We start from the raw sequence: 19,180 nt of genomic DNA on the forward strand, positions 1-19,180 counted from the left end.
AAATAGAAAGCTGGAGCTGTTGTCCCTGGTTTTGGCCATAGACTGTACAAAAAGATCTAATTTTTGTTTTAATTGTTTACATTACTAAACTCCCTTGTAGCTTCACAGTTTATTGGCCAGATTATTTCCACTTTTTCTTGGTTGTATTGTAATCAAAGCCTCGTAGTACAATCTACTTGAATTGTGAACATTTAATGACCAGTATTGCAACATTTCAGTCTACACTGGTTACAGAGAATGCAACAACAAATGAAAGCAATTATAATAATAATAAAAAGCATGGTCAATTATGTCTGATAAAACAGTTTGATACAGTATTTGTATGTGAAATATACGATTGAAGAGGTTCAGTTTAACAATCAACCACATGTTTACACATGTGTAAACTTTACCGTTTACAAACATCCAGCATTTTTAAAAATCCCTGTCTTAGGTCATAACAGTCATGTATGCTTTGATAACAGTGTATTTAATCTTTCAATATTACCATGTTTTTAATAAGATGTTCAAACATGTTGTAATTATCATAATTAAATGAAATTCTTATCACACAGCAACAATTAAAATGGAAAATCCTTTTGTTCAAAACTACATGCGTGCAGAATTCAGAAAACTCAACATTTTCTTTACAAGTGCCCATCATAAAAAAGTGAAATCAAAATAACATTTAAAATAGTTTCTGAATAGATCTTCACATGAGGTTTGAGCACAGCTGTCATCTTATTAAAGCTGGCAGCATTGCTCTAAATTATTTACTCCACTTCAAAAAAATAAACAATAATCAGTGAATGTACACAAAAGCAGGTGACACTAGGCTTTGTATGGAAGGCAAACACGTTAACGTGTGTGGGGGCTAAAACCGGCTCCAATCGGGAGCCTGGTTTTTATGACACAAACATGAAGTGATATTAAATGGACCACAAAAGAAGAAAGGTCATCATACATTTCGATTGTACAAATTGCTTTTCATGCCTTGTACTTCTCCTTCCCAGATTCACTAATGACGCAGATATGCTGAAAGAGAAAGAGGTTGTGAGTTTTGCACCACATTTTTGATTTAGTCAGAATCTGCATTAACACAAGACTTCAATGAAACAAGCATGAACTAAAGCTAGGTTTGGTTTCTTGAACTATTTGAGATACTTACATTTAGATCTCTGAAGTACTCGTTGTAGTCTAGTGCGTAACCCACCACAAATTTGTCAGGGACCTCGAATCCTACAACTGAGAGAAACAGAGAAAAGACCCGTTTCTGTCTGTGGAGAAAACCAACAGAACTGAACTGACAGCATGTCAGCTGTCTTTCAAACACAGTTCGTACACAATGAGTAATACAAGTTATGTCTTATAAACCGTACAGTTTATTCAACAATTATTTGACATGAAGAAAGCTTTCAGGACAAGCCTTTTTCTATTTTATTTGTCATGTAGTTCTTTACCTTGACAAAGTGAACTGGCGGTTGACATACAAATGTGTCTTATACAGGAGCATAAAACATTGTTTCACACTCAGGTTGCTCGTGGTCACTCTACCTTGGATAGTTGTGATAATATGGCTAATAATCAAAAAGGCTATGGAGACAATTTACTTCCTGTACGACACTGTTGAGCCCTATTGTATTGAGCGTTTTCCTGTCGACCAAACACATTCATTCATGCACACTGAGGTTAGATTACTGTAACTCACTTATTTTACAGACGGTACAAAATGCTGCTGCCAGGATTTTTACAGGTATCAAGAGACGAGAGCACACCTCACCTATCCCTGCATCCTTGCACTGGCTGCCAGTTAGTTTTAGAGTTGATTTTATTTTCAATAAAAATGATTCAAAAACAGACGGACACAGAGTCCTTAAACAGCCTCCCACAGGACATTGGGATGGCAAAGGCTATTTCCTCCTTAAAGTCTCTTCCTGTGACCTTGTATTTTATCCTCCTACGCCATTTGGTTTCATTGATTTACATTATATTTCTTTACTGTGTTTTATGCCTCACTGTTTATACTATGTAATGTCATAATGATGGCGATTTCTGTTCTTATTGTTTAATGATGAACACTTCATGATTTTGTTGTTTATCCTGTAAAGCACGTTGTAAACCTTGTTTTGGAAAAGGTGCTAAATAAATAAAGTTTATTATTATTATCAGTACATCACAGTTGTTATACGGAGGTACGAACAAAAACTAACTTCTAAAAACACAAAGTTTCACTCACAGTCTGGTCGATAGCCAACACTTCTTGGTGTTCTCTTAACCAACAAACTGGGGACAGAAAACAGGTTCATTAGCATTCATACACTTTGAACTTGAAGGAAAAATAAACGCATGTTCGGAAACACCACAAGTCCACAAGTTTAGAGTTCTTACAGCAGTTACATTACCTTGCTACTTTAACCATTTTGGGATTGTACTGTTTGAGCAGTTGCAGTAATGTCTTCATCGTCTTCCCTGTGTCGATAATGTCCTGAAAACGAAGTGCGAGAGAAGCTCGTATAAGCAGATATCAAATGAAAAGGCGGGCTGCCTGACTACAGAAGAAAACACTGATACATACCTCCACGATCAAGACGTTCTGAAAGAAAAAGCAGACAGAACCTTAAAAACAGTGAACTGGTCACATTTGTATCTTTCCTAGTTTAAATTCAAATGAAGGGATTTCTAACAACAATACAATGGAGTTATTAGCAGGTAGCAGTGAAATAAATGTACGTTTCCTCGTCACATGACCATTCGGAAAGTCAGAAAATAGGCTATAATCGTTACCTGTACACACCTCTATTACAGAGAATCAGAGTTTTGATGGTCCCTGTAAAGAGTCATTTTGTATCTCTTATCTACCAACTTGTTTCTAAAAATCATTCATCAGTGAACACCTGAAAACAGTGGCATCACAACATCATTGGAGATAAGACACTTAACTGTTTGTTAAATCAGGTTAAATAATGTCATTATTAAATATACACGCGCATCAGATACGGTTTTAGCAATAATCCTGCATCCCAGACTTTTTACCTTGTCTGTTAATGTCGAGAGGTCATCCCCACCTATGACTTTGATTTCACCTGTCGACTGGTCGTTCTGTGAGGACAAAAGAGTTGGAAAATGTATATTTTAGATTGTGTTTGTAAATAAAGAGCATCAAGGTCCAAAATATGTACGATGAAGTGTCCACATCCAGTAAACAAGTTGTGTTCACATTTCGTACATCTCAGCAAAACACGTTCTCCTTTACCACTGGGTGCATTCCCATCCAGCTGTTGTCACATGTTAAATTAATCTGAGCTATAAGAACTTTGGTGAAGTGGATTTGGACTCGTTTACTGCTTATGTAGTCTTTGGACAACTCAAAGCGCTTTCACACGACATGTCAAATTCCTCCATTCATGTCACATTCACACACTGTTGGTAGAGGCTGCCACGTAACGTGCCAGACTGCCCATCAGCATTATTCCCTTCACATACTGCTGGCGAATCAATATGGGGCTCAAGGTCTGACCCATGGACACTTTAACATGTCAGTGCAGGGTTTTTATAATACAATCAATCTGAATAGTTGGTTTGATGTTGAGAAAAAGTAAAATCATGAAGCGAAAGAGAGCAGAGCTGCATGTCATCCCAAGGTTATCTGTCTCTATTTGTCTGTCCTATCTAATAAAGGCAAAAAAGGCCGACTGCCCTAATTTATCATCAACACGTAAAAAATAGCTGTCGTCGCTTTAATTAAAGAGAGGAGTAGACGGAGCTGAGGCACGTAGTGCTGGACTGTGTGCGGCTGCTACCGGGTTGGTTTTCGGTTAAGAAAAGACTTTGCTGGATGGTTTGTTTTTGTCTAGGACTACATGATTCAAAGTAGCTACAAGAATACATCACCACCACCACCACCACAAAATGTTGTTAATGTACGATTATTATATATTAATCTTTTTTTTTACTTCTTTATTATTATTTGATTGTTTTTTAAAGTGTTCAGAAAAAGGTTCGGATCGTTTAAATCAACCTAAGTGTGTGCTGTAGATGATGTAAAATCAATGTAATGTAAGCATCTTCATGATCTCAGTATTGATCAAAAATAATCGTGATTATGATTTTTGGCCATAATCGAGCTGCCCTAACAACCACATAGTTCAGATCATTGTCTCACTTCAGCTTGTTTGGCAGCCCCCTCCCCCTTCCCCCCTCAGTGCAGCTGCTGAGGAGTAAGGTATGTTGGAGACAGTTAGTGTTTGTGTCCATGACAATGCCTGTAACATCATGGATGCAAACCAGCAACTGTTTGTCTGTTTTTTTCCAACGACAGCTAAATACAGCAATGTGAGTTCTATTAAAATTATTTTAAATGTCTATCCCTGAAAGAAAAAAAAATGTAAAGTTAGATTACATAGTAGCTCTTGAGACGGATGAAGTCCACCGTCATTGGGATTGAGCGGTCACTGTTCCTGTTCAGGGCCTTGATGTAGTCCAGCAGGTCTGCAAAGAACTTGTAACCCCCTTTAAGCACACAGAGGGCCACAATGTGGTGCCCCCCCATTTCCTTCATGATCTCTCTGGCGAGTCTTTCTGTCCTAAGAGAGAGAGAGAGAGAGGATGAAGGGGCGGTGATAAGCTCATTTTTTCTGCTACAGTCAGCTGTAGTTACCATTTCCTTTGATTGTCAGCGGCATAGCTCTCACACATTTAAGCACATACAAATAAAATGACAACAGGGATAACCAGCTAAAGGAAAAAAGGATATCTGTATGACTTAACAAACCAGTTGAAAAGATTTGAAAAGCAGAAATAAAATACACAACAGAAGTTTGAAAAATGTGAAAACTTAAATCAGTCACAGAGCTCAGACTACTAATGAGCCTTTTATATGACCTTGACTTTTATAACATTCATTTAACACACACACCTGTCCAAGATGAGTCCATGTGGGATGTAGACCCTCTCCAAGTCAGTTGCATAATGCTTCGGTATGCAGAAAAGGTCCAGGTCATACCCCTTCTCATCGTCACTTATCTGTAGTAAAACATGACACCGAGGGGTTAAAAATCTCTGGGGTATTACCTAACACTGGACATGGAGCCTTCACCTGAAAGAGGGGCCAGTACAAGGGAAAAGGCAAAGATCAATGGTGCTCAAACACAAACTACTTCTGTACTCTTTAGCAGACGACAGGCTGTCAGTGGTGTAAACGCTCACTTTTTTGTTTCTTGCAGCACAGGGATCTTTCCGTGTTAGTCATCATAAGTATCTGTCTGTTTAAAATGAAGGTATTATCAAGTGAGGTACACTAAACTGGGATGACTTTTCAGAGATGGTTTCTTAATTTTTTTTAAATCCCATTTCCTGCTGGAGCTCACCCTGTCTGCTACAAGAACCCAGACAACATAACTGGTATCATGTGAACGGGGGCAGGGGGGTTGTTGGTGCAGAGCTTGAGGGGCTGTTGGAAAGATCCGAGTCATCATCATCACAATTAGAGCTGCTGTTGTGAGCATGCAGAAATCTGTTCCTTCCAAGTCAACAACATCATATGACTCTTTTGAATATAAAATTTTAAAAAACTACAAAGTAAATACAATAAAGCATTACCCCCGTTTGCTTTTAGAAATGAAAACACGTCACTCTGTTTGGGATTCCATCTTCCATTAGACAACAATTTAGTGAGAATACGGACAAAGGACGAGAACCAATCGTCTTTGTGAGGTTTTATTCTTGAGTGAATCTGCAGTGTATCCTAGTGGTTCAGTCTGCAGAGACACACAAATGACAGACAGAATGCAGAGCGAGGAGGGGGGGGACAAAAATATTGACAAGCTCTCCCGGAGAAGATAAGCCATTTAAATACAATCAAACTAGACAGAGGAAAGTCAGATGTCCATGCAGAGTCATCCTTGTAGATTCAAAGTTCATCCAAACACATCCGCAGTAGAATCTCATGACTCTTTACATCTCGTTTACTCTTTAACACGATTTTCTTTTGAAATGTCAGACAGTTCACAACAGAATTATTTTAACACATCTGCTGAATAAACGTTTTTCCATTACATCCCCCCTCCCCTTTTTACTGTCCAAACAAAGATTGATGGCGAGCAGAGTCCCTCATGAGTCACAGTAACGTGACAGAGTATTTTCCACAGCATTGGTGCTTTTTCACAAATCAGCATGGGAAAAAAAAAATCAGCCAGTGTCAAATGCTGGGAAACCTTGAATGTTTGTGAAAACAAAGTCGATGTTTGGCACACTGCACTGTGCAGCCTAGTTTATTTGAAACGTGACAGTTTTGAATGCCGTTTATGCAACATGTACATTTAGCTTCCAGAGACAAGCAGTTTATTAAAACATAAACTACTTTTTTAAGTGCATAAAATAAACATTGCAATGAAATTGTAATAACACAAATACATACTCACAACACAACATATTCTACATTATCTATAAATGTTTGTCCTGCTGTAAATCCTTGTAAACAGCTTTGATTGAGGGTCCAATAGGACAGAGAGATAGACAACAAGAAACCTTTTTGTTGCATTTCCATTTGACAGTTGAGATGTCATACCCTCAGATTAAACGTTAGTGTTTGCCTGTAGCCTGATAGATAAGTGATCACTTGACATTTGTTTAGCCAGTAATCTGTATTGTATGCTACTTGATAAACATAAACATCATGATGTTTGAGACAAGAGAGGACAGCAGCTCGCGGGTACACACGCCCCCTCGGGCAGCTTGTGCTTTTCAGAAAGAGAGAGTAAATAATAATCATAAACACTTAACCTGCCGTGTTTCACATCACGCTTATAACCAGCACCACATATGGCGCTGGTTATAACCATGATTATGCTGTGTCAATCATTCAGCGCTCATGACGTCACTTACACAAAGCGTGGCAAGCGCGTGTCTACCTGGTGTCTCTGCAGCCTCAGGCCAAGCTACAGAAGAAAAACACTGAATAAAGCAATCAGCAGGACACACAACCAGGGTCAAACAGAGCCACCACAAGAGGAGCGGCTTTTAAAGATAGGCAGTAATACTCGCGGAAGTAGTTGCGTGTTTTGCACTAGGCACGGAGAAATAAACCCACCACCACCTTTTCGGATGTTCGGGTAGACTTACCACAACACAGGGGCTGGAAGTCGCCATGTCCCGTGTCAGTCTCTGCTCTTTGGTTTTATGAAGTCAGTGATCGTTACAACCAGAAGACAGAAGCCTTTCTTGGATCTTCACTCGTGTGACAGTACACACACGGGAGCGCTCATTAGCTTCGTTGCTACTAGAGTATGAAGTCTGTTTCCGGGCTGTACTGCAGGTTCCGCCGTGACGTAAGAGCGCAGCGGGCAAATCGGTGATCAGGAACAGGATAAGCCCCGCCCATCACTGAAGGTAAACGCTCCATCTGCAGCGCAAACCTACCCAGAAAGAACATACAACACTTTTTTTTCTTATTTCTCCGTTTATACATCATTTGTTAGGTATTACCCATTTCCGGTGGGTGAGCATGACTCACTTAAATTGTATTGTGCACAGTTGAGTGGCCGTATTTCAGAACACTTAACGAGCTCCTTTTAAGGTGACTACTGTATGTAGAGATATTCGGGCCACATGGAGGCGGTGTGTTGGGGGTGAAGAGCAGCCTGTGCGATAATGAGGAACGTCGAGCATCTTATGAAATTAAACTTTATAGGTTTGACTAATAAGGAAATACTTCCTCTTTCGGCACATCAGCATCACATTGACACTAGTACCAGGACCCTGAAAAGAGACTGCAAGAAACTGGGGCAGAGGAAGGCTCCCCTGTTATCATCTTTGCGTAGCTGCTCTTCTGATACAACCTTTAATACTCCGTCGAGCATCACGCTTTTTTTAAGACAGTACATTTTAACATGTAACATTTAAAATTAAGTGCCTAAATAGATTTGATACTGAGGGCTCACAAACTTAAACAACAGCAATGTGCAAATATTGCGATGACAGCAGGAAACCTCCCTAAAGGGGCCCCATGTGACAGCACTCACTCTTGTTACCCTGCAAAGTGCTGTTCAGGAGACCTGCTGCTGTAAAATAACCCTGGAACGATACAGTTACTGTGATAACCAGGGTGTATATGTATATTGTTTAATTTAAGTAGTCATCTAAACACACAATAATGTAAATACTGAAAAGATAGGTACTTAACATTTACTTCATCTTTTTGCACCACTCACCACTGCATTATCTTATTTAGTCTTGTACATATTAGTCTATAGTTACTTGTTTTATTTTACTTGTTAATTGTTGTTAATATTTATGGTTTACATTTGTACGAAGAAAGCACAGTCTACCGAAGCTAAATTCATTGTGCATTAAACATACCTGGCTACTAAAGCTGATTCAGATTTGGTTGCATGCATTATCGCTGTAAGAAAAAGAAAAAAAAAAAAAAAAGTTTGTCAATATAAGTCAATGAAGAGGAATTAGCCTTCTATAGGAGAGAAAAAAGAAACACAAAAAGGTGATGAACGCTGGTTGGAGGGCCCAAAATTGTTTTTTTGCCCAGGCTTCCAACAGACTCTCAAGCTTTCACTGAACTCGGTAAATCAGTATTTTCTTTTGATGCCCCAAACTTGTGGATCGCCTTAAAACAAACTCTAGAGATTGGGGTCTTTCCCTTTCTACATCCAGAGTTTAGGAGCCACTATGTTTTAAACTATAACTGCTTTAAATAGAGCTTTATCTGATTCTGAATGTTTATCTGAGTGTGGTTTGTTTTTGTTTTACTGTGCTTGTAATCTTTGTGAAATCTGAAATCAGAGAAACCTCAGTGTCCTTTTGAGAATGGTTTGAAATGAATGAAATGGAACATCCTGTCACGAGATGTGACAAGAGCTTTGTATTCCGAGTTGTGCATGAAAACACCTACGAATAAAAGACTCGATTTACACATGAAGTGTGTAAAATAAAATCTTTTCTATTTCAAATCATCCATGGGTACATTTGTCGAGATACAAGTAGTACATCAAACAAAGTCAAGCCAAATCTGCTTAAGGGCTCTACTCTGCCCTCTAGCGGCTAAATAACAAAATGCTTCCTTTAACAGTGAGAAAATACAAGTGCATGCTGGCAGAACTTGTTACTGTGACTGTCTGAAATCCAGATATTAAAAATGATTCATAATGATAATACAGTAGCAAAATATGACATATCAAGAAAATAAAAAGGCTAACATCAAAAAGGTATTCTTAAGACATGATTACAGAAACAAAGTAATCAAACTGCACGACTTGATAGAGACGAGTAACAAAACAGACCCCTCTTAAAAATGAGTCCTTTCGTAGCAAAGGAAGAGCAAGAATGTGTCCATTTCAGTAAGTGTGGGGCATGTAGGCCGTGAGGATGTGTGGCAAATGACAATCAAAAGATCAGTCCATTACATCTTATTCACAGCAATAATACGTGTATTTCAAAGTTCAGCCTATCTCAGACTTTTGGAAAGGTTAGTAATGACTCTTCTTGATCCTGCAGCAGTCCAGTGCTTTGCACAGAACCATCAGTCAGTCAGAAGATCATCTAGCCAACTCAAAACAGGGTTTCATGAAGAAGACATCTGGTGAACATTTGGGCTTCCTGTCTATTTATCGAAAGAAGCTGTGAGAACAAATCACGGGAGCCTAAAGACCTCGGTTTGTGAGTAGGCTAAGATTCAGTATAAAAACGTATCACTTCCTCATCTCTGAGTTCTTCTGTTTTCATCCCACGTTTCATCTGAGATGCCAACCTGAAAGAAAAGCATCATAAGAATGACAAGACATTTATGAACTCCATTCATTCCACTGCTGCAGTTGGATAAAAAAAATTAAACATTTGAAATGTTTGACATTCAATGTTGACATATTTGAAGCATCTTGATAAAAAAAAAAAAACCAACAATCAATTATTGTACCTAGTTGCCGTTCACTTGCGTTGACGTGTCAATCGCTGCCCTCTCTCTACTGCGATTCTCTCGTTCTTCGTCTTCCTCGTCCCTCTCCTCGTTGCCACTGTGGTTTTTACAGTATAGTCTAATAAAAAAAGATAGACAGAATAGATAGAAAGATAGAGATAGATCAGAGCAGTTGGGGTTTCGGTGCCTTGCTCAAGGGCACCTCTGCAGTACTCAGGAATATGGTTCAAATTGACATGACCTTCTTCTGTTAAAGGGAAAGTAAAAATTCACTAAACTGTATATCAAAGTGCAGATGAACTCAATGGATCCATTGCTTTAATAAATGGAACGTCTCCAGGTTAAAAATGTTCAAATAGATTACAGTCAAATGTTAATCAGCTTTAAAGCAAGAGGCTATATACAGTATAATGTACATATTTGTATATATATATATATATATATATATATATATATATATATATATACACACACACACACACACACAGTATAATGTGATTATCTTGAGAAGTGCAGCTTACTTGTAAATACCACGCGCCATGTTTTCAATGTATTTGGCTTTGTCCTGCAGGCCGCAGTGATAGTGGTAGGTCTTCACACAGGCCTTGATTTCACACCCGATGGTAGCGCCCAACTGAGTGCACAGTGTGCATTTCTGGAAAAAACAAAGCCAACAGAATTAAGAATTTAGTTCTCTTTCAAACTATCTGTACTCTTGCTCTTTTTTATGCATTTAGAAAAACACATTTTCCCACCATTCTTTTCCCTCTCTTGATTTCTTGGATGACTGTTTTCACGTCAAAATTTCCAAATTCCGCCCGCGATGTTGTTGTCAGCTGCACTGTCCCCGATGAAAAGAGCTAAGACGGATCATACATAACAGAAAGATGTCAAATACAATACTGTTCAAGCTCGTATGCAGACATGTACTCAGAAACAACAATCTTACCATGCACTTGTAGTGTGCAGCCACTTTCTTTGAGTTGTCGGTGTGAAGCATTCCTCTCGTTCCATTCTCTTCATCACCTGCGTGACAAAAGCCACATCGCTGGCCACCGTCTCCTGGGCTGGCTCGAAGAGGAGACCTGTCCCGCTGGATCACAGGACAGAACAGTGAACAGAATGTTACGAGTCACTTCCACAGATTCCAGTGTGTGAACGGATAATCTGCCTTACATGGGAGGAACTTTCTTCATCTGCCTGTGAGGAGGCAGAGCGAGCGTCTTCCGATTGGCCACGAGAGCCGACCTTGGCTCTCCCCTTCTCAAACCTTCCCCGGCCTCTACTTTGTGGTGCCGATGAGTCGGAATCATTGGCCACACCTTCCTCTTCATCTGTGGTTAAAGAACATATCAAATCATTTCACAAAGACAGACTTGTTTATTTTTTTGCTTATTTGACATGGATTTTCTATCATTTAACCATGAGCACAACCCAGACGCAATTCTCTCAGCATTTAAAGCGAAACGTTAAATGGCAACACCTTTCCACAGGAGGCGTTTAGAATTAACCAATAGAAATAAAGACTAACCCAACCGTTCAGTTATAAATACAACAGGGATAAAATACATTTACAAAGAGAAGGCAGTTAATGATTTGACATTTGTGATCTTATGTGCGGGAACAATATTTCTCCTTCAGCCATGATTTAGAACCTTTGTTAGAAACAAAACTGCGTTGCAATTTCAGTTCTGTGGGTCAACTGTTCCCAAGTATACGTTCCTACGACAGAGCAGGCTGATCTTTCCGGTTAGCGCTTACTGAAGCTTGCGTGTTGACTCATCGAGAATCCTGACGCCTCGTTACAAACCATGCAGCTGTTTAAACATTCATCTGAGTATAAATATGTTTCTGTGATGGGCGACAATGGTGCCCTCTTATAGGTTTTTTTGTCCATGATTTTTATTGTTTGGTTGTATAGAGAGATGCTCGGCTTTAAAGTAGTTTGTGAGGCCTGAGCCTGAGAATTGATGCAGTATGATAGATGTGATAATATCGTAGCATTCGCTGAGAGCTTGACTGTGCTTAAATGACAGATAAAGAGGCAATCATCTCCCTGAGAAAAAAAATGTATTATTGTGAAGAAAAAAAAGTGGGAGTGGGTATTGTTGAGATATTAGACGTGTTTTACCTTGAAGGCCGTCTTGAGAAGCATCCCGGTGTTTGCGACAGTAGACACTATTTGGGAGTCAAAGGGAAATTATTTCAATCCAACATGAATGAAAAACATGTCTAAGAAGAATGGAAAGGCAAAGTGACTCACAGGTAAATCCCTTGTGAGGGATTCTCTTTGATCTGGGCTTTGTCCTTCACAGCACAATAAAAGTGATACGTCCTCCTGCATGTCTTCACATCACAGCCGATCGTAGCACCTGGTCTGTGACACGAAGAGCACATCTGCGGGGCGGGTGATAGAGATCATTCAGAAAGAGGTTTAAGCTTAATGAGCAACCTTCAACATTCTGACAAGCAGGGACGTCATGAGTCAACAAGTAACGTGAAATGTGACTTGATGATATTGGCCTTCAGGGTCATCTCTCCCAACAGATCATGCTGTCTTAACTGTCTGTCTCAAAGGACACAAATCATCATCAGAGTATTATCTCTGTGGGGATGAAACGAGAAAAGACCGAACCAAACGTATCAGAAAAGAAGCAGAACAAACTTGAACCGGCTGTGGATGAAGATATAACTGATCAAGTGAGATGATCAACATTTATCATTTATCAGACGTAGTTTTCAACCCAGAAGTGATTTGTTGAGTTATTTGAAATAAAAATGAATATATTGTTATCTTGGTATATATTGGTGTTGGTATATTGGTAATGTTTGTGGGGTTTTTTTTATAGACAACACAAAAGTTCATCAACTGGCAGCCGTCAGGCCTGATGTGGACCCCAAAGCTTCCCATTATTAGTACCCGCCGCCCCCATGTATGGAGGCTATACGCGTCCTGTCCTATACTGTCCTATGTCTCTAACGAAGGCCAACAAGTCAAAAAATAAATCTTTAAAAAAAACAAAAAAAACATGATTAAACAGAAAAATAAAATCACATGCCTGAAATATTCACATCAGGTGAATGGGAGAAATTACATTTCCCCTCTGACATCAACGTCTTCACATCAGGCTTGACAGGATTATGTGCATGTTTTAAACTCTAAACAGGAAAAAAGGTGGTCTGTGAACAAATGAAATGAATGACCTCAGACTGCAATAAATATGTTTGCCTTCAATGGATAGGACAGCTAAAGAGAGGCAGTAATGTTAAAAGAGAGAGAGTGGGCAAAGAACTACAGCCTCTGTGCACGGGGCGCTCGACATAACCACCAGGCTATCGTCGCTCCAGATAACACTACACAGTTTAATGATGACACATCTAAGTACCAGAAACCGGAAACTTCCATCGATGTGCAGCTTCAGAAATGCGGCGTTGCATTAAATGACGTGACGATGAAGTGTCGAACTCTGCTGGAATTCAAACATGATAAAAACACAATTAAGTGCAACACAGAGTTGCAGTGCGTCCTCTTCATATTCAACGTCACACCTTCGAATACATGTCGCACCTTTGGGAAGCTCTGACTCTCGGGGAGGATGGCCGTGGTGCACTGGTACATCTTTATATACACAAAGCTGTTCTTGGTCTGCTCCCTCACTATCGATGTGTTTTTAATCACTCAGGAAAGTAAGGTCCAGTATTCTTTGCGTTCTCAGCACCTCTTCATGCTCGCTGTCTCAAACACTCGGATAGAAACTGGGGAAAAGGGATTTTACGTATTCTGCACCCTCAGCATGGGATCTTTGACAGATCAACTTGAAACTGCTGGTGTCCTTAAATGTTTTTAAATCTCAAAAGGAAAGACCTGGAAGCAGATTCTACAAGGATGTTCAAGTTTTTAGCTCGACTGCTTGAACTACTGAAATCTTTCTAATTGAGAGGATCTCTGCCAGGTTGAGTGTTTTTGTAAAAATCAATCTCTATGTGTCTGTAACCTTGTGTTTGTGCTCCCAACTGTCTCAGTCAGGTCTCCCACGGAGAAGAGGTTCATCTCAGTGGGATCAACCAGGTTAAATCAGAGTTACATTAATACATAAATGAAACCTGTGAGAGCAGATCCTCTTTGTGTTCTTTTTAACAGTGTTGGACAGCTGATAAGATGGGCTCATGTGACGCGGTTTTTCTTCCATGTTTAGTATAGCTTCTGTCCTTTAAAGCTCGACTGTGTGTCCGAGGCACTGACACTGTTCACAGCCGCTTCGCCTCCATTTAGACTCATTTACACTTTCCTCACATTAAAGCCCTTTAACATGCCTTCTTCACGTCTCTGCAAACATTCATTGATGTAACACTGAGAGGCACAGAAGCTCCTTACCAGTTTATTCCCCCTCTTGATCTCCTTCTTCACATCCTCGATGGAAAATCCTCCGATATCTTCACTGTCTGAGTGAGACGTGACCAAGGCAGAGGAGAAAAGCTGCAAAGGACATTTTTATTGAAAACAATGGTTTTAAATCCTTTATTTTGATGTGATGATGGTATGCACAATGTCCCCATGTTTTATTTCCCTTCTCTTCTGCTAATTTAACAGTTACTACAACACTGTGAGAGGGAACATGGATGAACACAGACACAAACACAAAGAAATTATTTGATTGTTTTTTTTCTGATGAATACTTTGAAATGTTGTTAGTTGAAATGTTTCCTCATACAAACAAATGAAACAAGTGAGTGTGGACGGTGCATTCATCTTCTCACCATGCACTTATGGTGGGCTGCCACCTTCTGGATGTCAGACACTAGCAGCGCCCCACACTCCTTATCCCGGTTGGTCCTGCAGAAGGCACATTTGGGCAGCTTCGCAGCAGCTCCTTTCCTCTGTCCCGACATGACCCAACGCTTCTCTTTTGCCTAATTGTCTGTAAAGAAAAGGAATGAAATATGATAAGATAACTCTGCATCAAACATGCTGCTGGAAAGCCCACAGAACACAGAACAGGTATTATAAAAGCAGTGTAATGTACTCATCCTGTGACGCTGCCGAACGATAACACACAATCTTATAACAGCATCACACACACACACTAATGCACCCCCCACAAATACGGCTCCTATCTGATTCATAAAGGATGCCATTAGTTGAATTTGAATGATTCTCAGAGATGTGAAATGAATAAGAAGAATTCATGAAAAACCATATAGGGTGATAGAAAAGCAGTTTGTCGAGTTGTCAGTGTTTTAAAAACAAACCAGGCCTGAACTTTATACTTCTGCTTTCTTGTACTGCTCGTTAAACGCAACAATGTGAGCTCAATCTGTGCTCTAAACTTCTTTCACTAAATATAGAGTTCTGTGAAAGTATGAATCAAGCCTCTGCACTGAGACCATCAGGAAGCCTGTCCAAGAAACAAAAAGAAAGTTCACTTCTACTGCTAGAACCAACACGGAGCTGAGAGCCCAGGCAGGCAGATCACAGTTTGATCCTCCGCCTTGCATCAGCCTCAGAGCTCTTCTATATGAATAGCACCCTCCTGATTGAGGCAGAACTATGCGAGAACCTGCTCATGTTTTAGGAGGATCAAATATTAATGTGTCTAAGTGTTTTTGTTGGATGAGGTAGATGCAAACAATCGTGGGAGAGATTGTAATTCCTTGATCATAGAATAAGCAGGAAGAGGAAACCCACTTGACTTTAAACTCAGGGACGATTTTTTATAGTGAATAACACCCCACGGAGTCAAACTTTTTCCGTGTGTGCACACTGGGAAGTATGGTTAAATATTTCCCATTTTGCATGCATACTGTACTGCTGCACTTTAGCGCCTTCTCAAATGCACAACTTCCATCATACCAATGTGTGTGTGTGTGTGTGTGTGTGTGTGTTTCACTTCAGTGATTTTTGGGAAAAGGAGGCAATTGTATTAAGGAGATAGACACACCTCATTTTGTGTCTCACCGTGTACAGTGCACCGTACATACTGGGGCCAATACCAAAAAAATACAAGAAGACAACCCGTTTCAACGTTCTGGGTTTATAAAACGCTGGTATTGTCAGTAAGTCATTCCCAGTCCGTCATTCAAGCAGCCATGAACACACAACGTCACTTAACGGATGAGCAACGCTCCCCGGCCATAGCACGCCTTCAGGTCAGTAGCAGGCGGTCAGATGTTGATCGTGAACTTTGTGTGTCTCAAAGATTCATCAGCAGACTTGCAGCAAGACAAAGAACTACTGGCAGTGTTCATGACAGACCCAGGAGTGGAGCGCCACAAGTGATGGACCGCAATAAAGCTCGACTTCAGGAAGTTGGAGTGCTTCATATGGTATGACCAGCAATGAACCCTCACCTGAACCCCATAGAGCACGTCAGGGACCAGCCGAAGCAGCGACCTGGCAGAACTGGATGTAATGCTTGTGGAGGAGTGGAACACATTACCTCAGAACAACATCATGATGACGCTAGTTAGGAGCATGAGACGTCGCTGTCAAAGTGTCAATGAGGCAAATGGTGGAAACACTCGCTACTGACACACACTACTCATTCAACAATAGTAATATGAAAGGGAACTATATGACTTATTTCATTAAAATTCATACCAAATTGGAAAAGCACTCATGTAAATAATATCTCTAACTGTGTGTGTGTGTGTGTGTGCATATATATATATATATATATATATATATATATACACATATATATACATACATATACACATACACACATAAGCCTGATGTGACTTACACAGTCACTTGGATGTTTAAATATCGTTATTGCATCATATTCGTCATGTTATATATGTTTCAATACCCTAGTATCAAAATCCTTGATTATTTAATTGATTAGTTGAGTGTTGAAATAATAGAGAATAGTTGAAAACCTCCTCACTGAATCCTCCACAGATACAACCTCGAAATGTGTGCTGTCATTAGCAGAAATGTTTCCTCGTGTCTCAAACAGGCCCGAGGCGCCACACAAATGACACTTCAGGATAAAATACATCTTCAACTCAGTCCTCAATAGTCCCCAAACGAAAGGGTTTTCATGATCACAAAAGCAGTTTGCTGTCTGCGACGCCTTTTAGAGCCATTACAGCCATGACAGCAGGGCCAGGATCTCACTGCGGCGGCTGCAGCAGCGGCGCCTGCGTGCACTATCACACAATCCTCTGCATGTAAATAAAATCTAACTCCCTTTATTTCAACATCCTCACTTACAGGCTCTCATATCACAACAACTGTGTACTATACGGCACTGTGTCGCTGATTTGTAAAGAGCACAAGCTACATACAATAAAGTACCTCCTCCTCGCTCTCCTCCAAAGTTTTGAATTAAAGGGGGTGTGTGCCTCTTTCTCCAACAAACTAACTGTAACAAAAACAATTTAAACTCAGAACATCTCAAGACCCCGCTCCCCCTCGTTCTCTCTCTCTCTCTCTCAAGGCCTTTTCATGAGGGAAAACTTCAGGTCGAGAGGAGGAAAATATCACTCTTCGGTGTTGTGTTTGTGCTCGAATCCGAATAACTGTGAATATTTCCCTTTAAATGTGGGAAATGATCATGACAGGCGGTGAAACCTTTTCGAAGTAAAGAGCGCCATACGTGATGTGTCCCTGTGGGAAGAGAGCAGCTCAGCATTACGGCCTAAAACCACAACAGGCCACGAAACAAAACAGCTACCAACCAGCCACGGATACACAGCTCACAACTTACCCGCTAGAGTGTTATTTCTCACTGAAACTAAGTGAAAAGATGGTAAAGTGTTCCGTTCAGTGGCAGTGTTTCTTTCCGTCCTTCAGAAGTGATCGTGGGCTTTTCATACTAGCATGAAGCTAGCTGTAGTATACAAAGGGCGCCACACTTCCGGGCGTGGCTTTCAAAATAAAAGCATCATTAACGTTTGAAAGCTGCCATGTTTCAATCTTGAAAAGATGAAGGAGGTTGAAGTTACAGTTATAAACTTTATAAAATTGACTAAAAAGTAATTATCACCATAGCAGATACAGGCTAAATAAAGGGTTAAGCCGAGTTGGAGGTATACTTTGAGTACTACACTAAAACAACTGAATAAATGTGAAATGTTGGTTATCCTGTTCATCATGTATCCTTAAATATATAAAATGAATGTAAATGGGTTCCAAAATTAGGTAGTGTCTTAAAGAAAAACTCTATACTAAAAGATATTTAGAGGGTAATTTAACACACAGACCTACTTGTTTATTGCTAACAAGAGTCAGAAGGCTATGCAAAATGAACAGCTTATGTGGCCAGGTGTCAGAAGCTCACTTTACGCCACTTACAAATTAAAACTTCCATGGATGAGAAACAGCATTTAAATGGAAACTGCTGTATAAGATGGAAAATTAATAGGCTATTGTGTCATGATGGTATTGTTATAGAGAGTGACAAGTAAGGGATTTAAAACAAACCCTGATAGATCAAATTTATTAAAATATAAGACTTAAATGAAGTTGGGAAACAACAACTTGCACTATAAAGATTTCATTTCAACCAGATGTCAGAAGGTTCGCATGCCCAATGAAAAACTGCTTGTGAGCAATTATAATCAAATACCTTATGTTGTCAAAATTAATAAGGCAACTCAAAGACCATATTGAGAATGTCAGTCACTGTTTATTGTGCCATGACGTAAACTATTTTTAAAGTCCTTTATGTGAACCCTGGGTAAAACATGAAGGGTGTGTTTTGTGTTGAGTAGAAGAATTTGCATTAATAAATTATCTTATTGTGTTATAAATCATTAGATCTAACAAAGCAGACCCTTAAGGTTACTTTGAGGGAAATCATAAAGAGGCAGGAAGTTAATTCAGTTTATTTAGCTCCATGAGAAAAAAAGTTTTATGATGCAAAGTACATCCTGCTTTGGTCAAAATATAATGTGAATCAAGCACCAGCTCACTTGGAACGCTCCGTTTGGATGTGTGTCTCTTTAAAGGCCAACCTGGCCTCACAGTCTGTGTACAAATAACACAGCATTACACTTTCAAATTATGTGCCATGCATACGCCAAATTGCAATTTTGAGTGTATATGATACGCCAATCCCTGCCACTAACTTCTATAGCGAGAAGCGCACACTTTACCTTTCAACGTCATGACGTCACCAGCGAAGTAGCATGACAGTATAAGAATGTACATAATCCCCTTCTGTCAGGAGTCAAGGGGTTACCCATCCAAGAATCCATTCCTTAACCTGTCGGGATGTGTTGCAAGTCGGTCTGCTGGTTAGGCTTAGGATAAGGGTCTGGGAGGGGCCAAAG

General features: G+C 39.9%; 2 protein-coding genes across 4 annotated transcripts; both read right to left on the reverse strand.

Moving 5' to 3' along the window:
* Nucleotides 1–176: 176 nt before the first annotated feature.
* On the reverse strand, nt 177–7,253 carry hprt1 (hypoxanthine phosphoribosyltransferase 1). 3 transcript variants are annotated; one of them, XM_079352261.1, is made up of 9 exons: nt 7,099–7,253; nt 4,895–5,001; nt 4,379–4,562; nt 3,013–3,078; nt 2,555–2,572; nt 2,382–2,464; nt 2,216–2,262; nt 1,148–1,224; nt 177–1,014 (listed from the first exon to the last, which is right to left on the reverse strand). In XM_079352261.1, the coding sequence occupies exons 1-9, from the start codon at nt 7,123–7,125 to the stop codon at nt 967–969; spliced, it is 657 nt and encodes a 218-aa protein (XP_079208387.1). In that variant the 5' UTR covers nt 7,126–7,253; the 3' UTR covers nt 177–966. The 3 variants fall into 3 exon arrangements, 2 of the variants coding, with proteins under 2 accessions (XP_079208387.1, XP_079208388.1); XR_013779847.1 differs by lacking the exons at nt 177–1,014; nt 1,148–1,224 and adding exons at nt 1,590–1,772; nt 1,844–1,936; XM_079352262.1 differs by lacking the exons at nt 177–1,014; nt 1,148–1,224 and adding an exon at nt 1,839–1,936.
* A 1,656-nt stretch (nt 7,254–8,909) lies between these two features.
* phf6 (PHD finger protein 6) lies at nt 8,910–17,777 on the reverse strand. Its single transcript, XM_079352413.1, has 11 exons — nt 17,614–17,777; nt 14,660–14,820; nt 14,277–14,378; nt 12,165–12,298; nt 12,033–12,079; nt 11,078–11,235; nt 10,851–10,994; nt 10,657–10,761; nt 10,423–10,556; nt 9,902–10,019; nt 8,910–9,736 (listed from the first exon to the last, which is right to left on the reverse strand). Exons 2-10 carry the CDS (start codon nt 14,789–14,791, stop codon nt 9,902–9,904), a joined length of 1,074 nt encoding a protein of 357 aa, XP_079208539.1. The 5' UTR covers nt 14,792–14,820; nt 17,614–17,777; the 3' UTR covers nt 8,910–9,736.
* Between the last annotated feature and the right edge of the window lie 1,403 nt (nt 17,778–19,180).

The sequence above is a fragment of the Symphodus melops genome (genome assembly GCF_947650265.1).
Source record: "Symphodus melops genome assembly, chromosome: 9".
Taxonomy (NCBI): Eukaryota; Metazoa; Chordata; class Actinopteri; order Labriformes; family Labridae; genus Symphodus; species Symphodus melops.

Excerpts from the sequence above, each read along its gene's own strand:
- hprt1 (XM_079352261.1), bottom strand. The coding sequence starts at position 7,125 with ATGGCGACTTCCAGCCCCTGTGTTGTG. Across the intron at positions 4,563-4,894 it reads CATGGACTCATCTTGGACAG|GACAGAAAGACTCGCCAGAG; the intron begins GTGTGTGTGTTA and ends TCTCTCTCTTAG. Across the intron at positions 2,263-2,381 it reads AAAATGGTTAAAGTAGCAAG|TTTGTTGGTTAAGAGAACAC; the intron begins GTAATGTAACTG and ends TTCTGTCCCCAG.
- phf6 (XM_079352413.1), bottom strand. The coding sequence starts at position 14,791 with ATGTCGGGACAGAGGAAAGGAGCTGCTGCGAAGCTGCCCAAATGTGCC. Across the intron at positions 10,762-10,850 it reads CTGCACACTACAAGTGCATG|CTCTTTTCATCGGGGACAGT; the intron begins GTAAGATTGTTG and ends GATCCGTCTTAG. Across the intron at positions 10,020-10,422 it reads ATGGCGCGTGGTATTTACAA|ACTATACTGTAAAAACCACA; the intron begins GTAAGCTGCACT and ends TTTTTTTATTAG.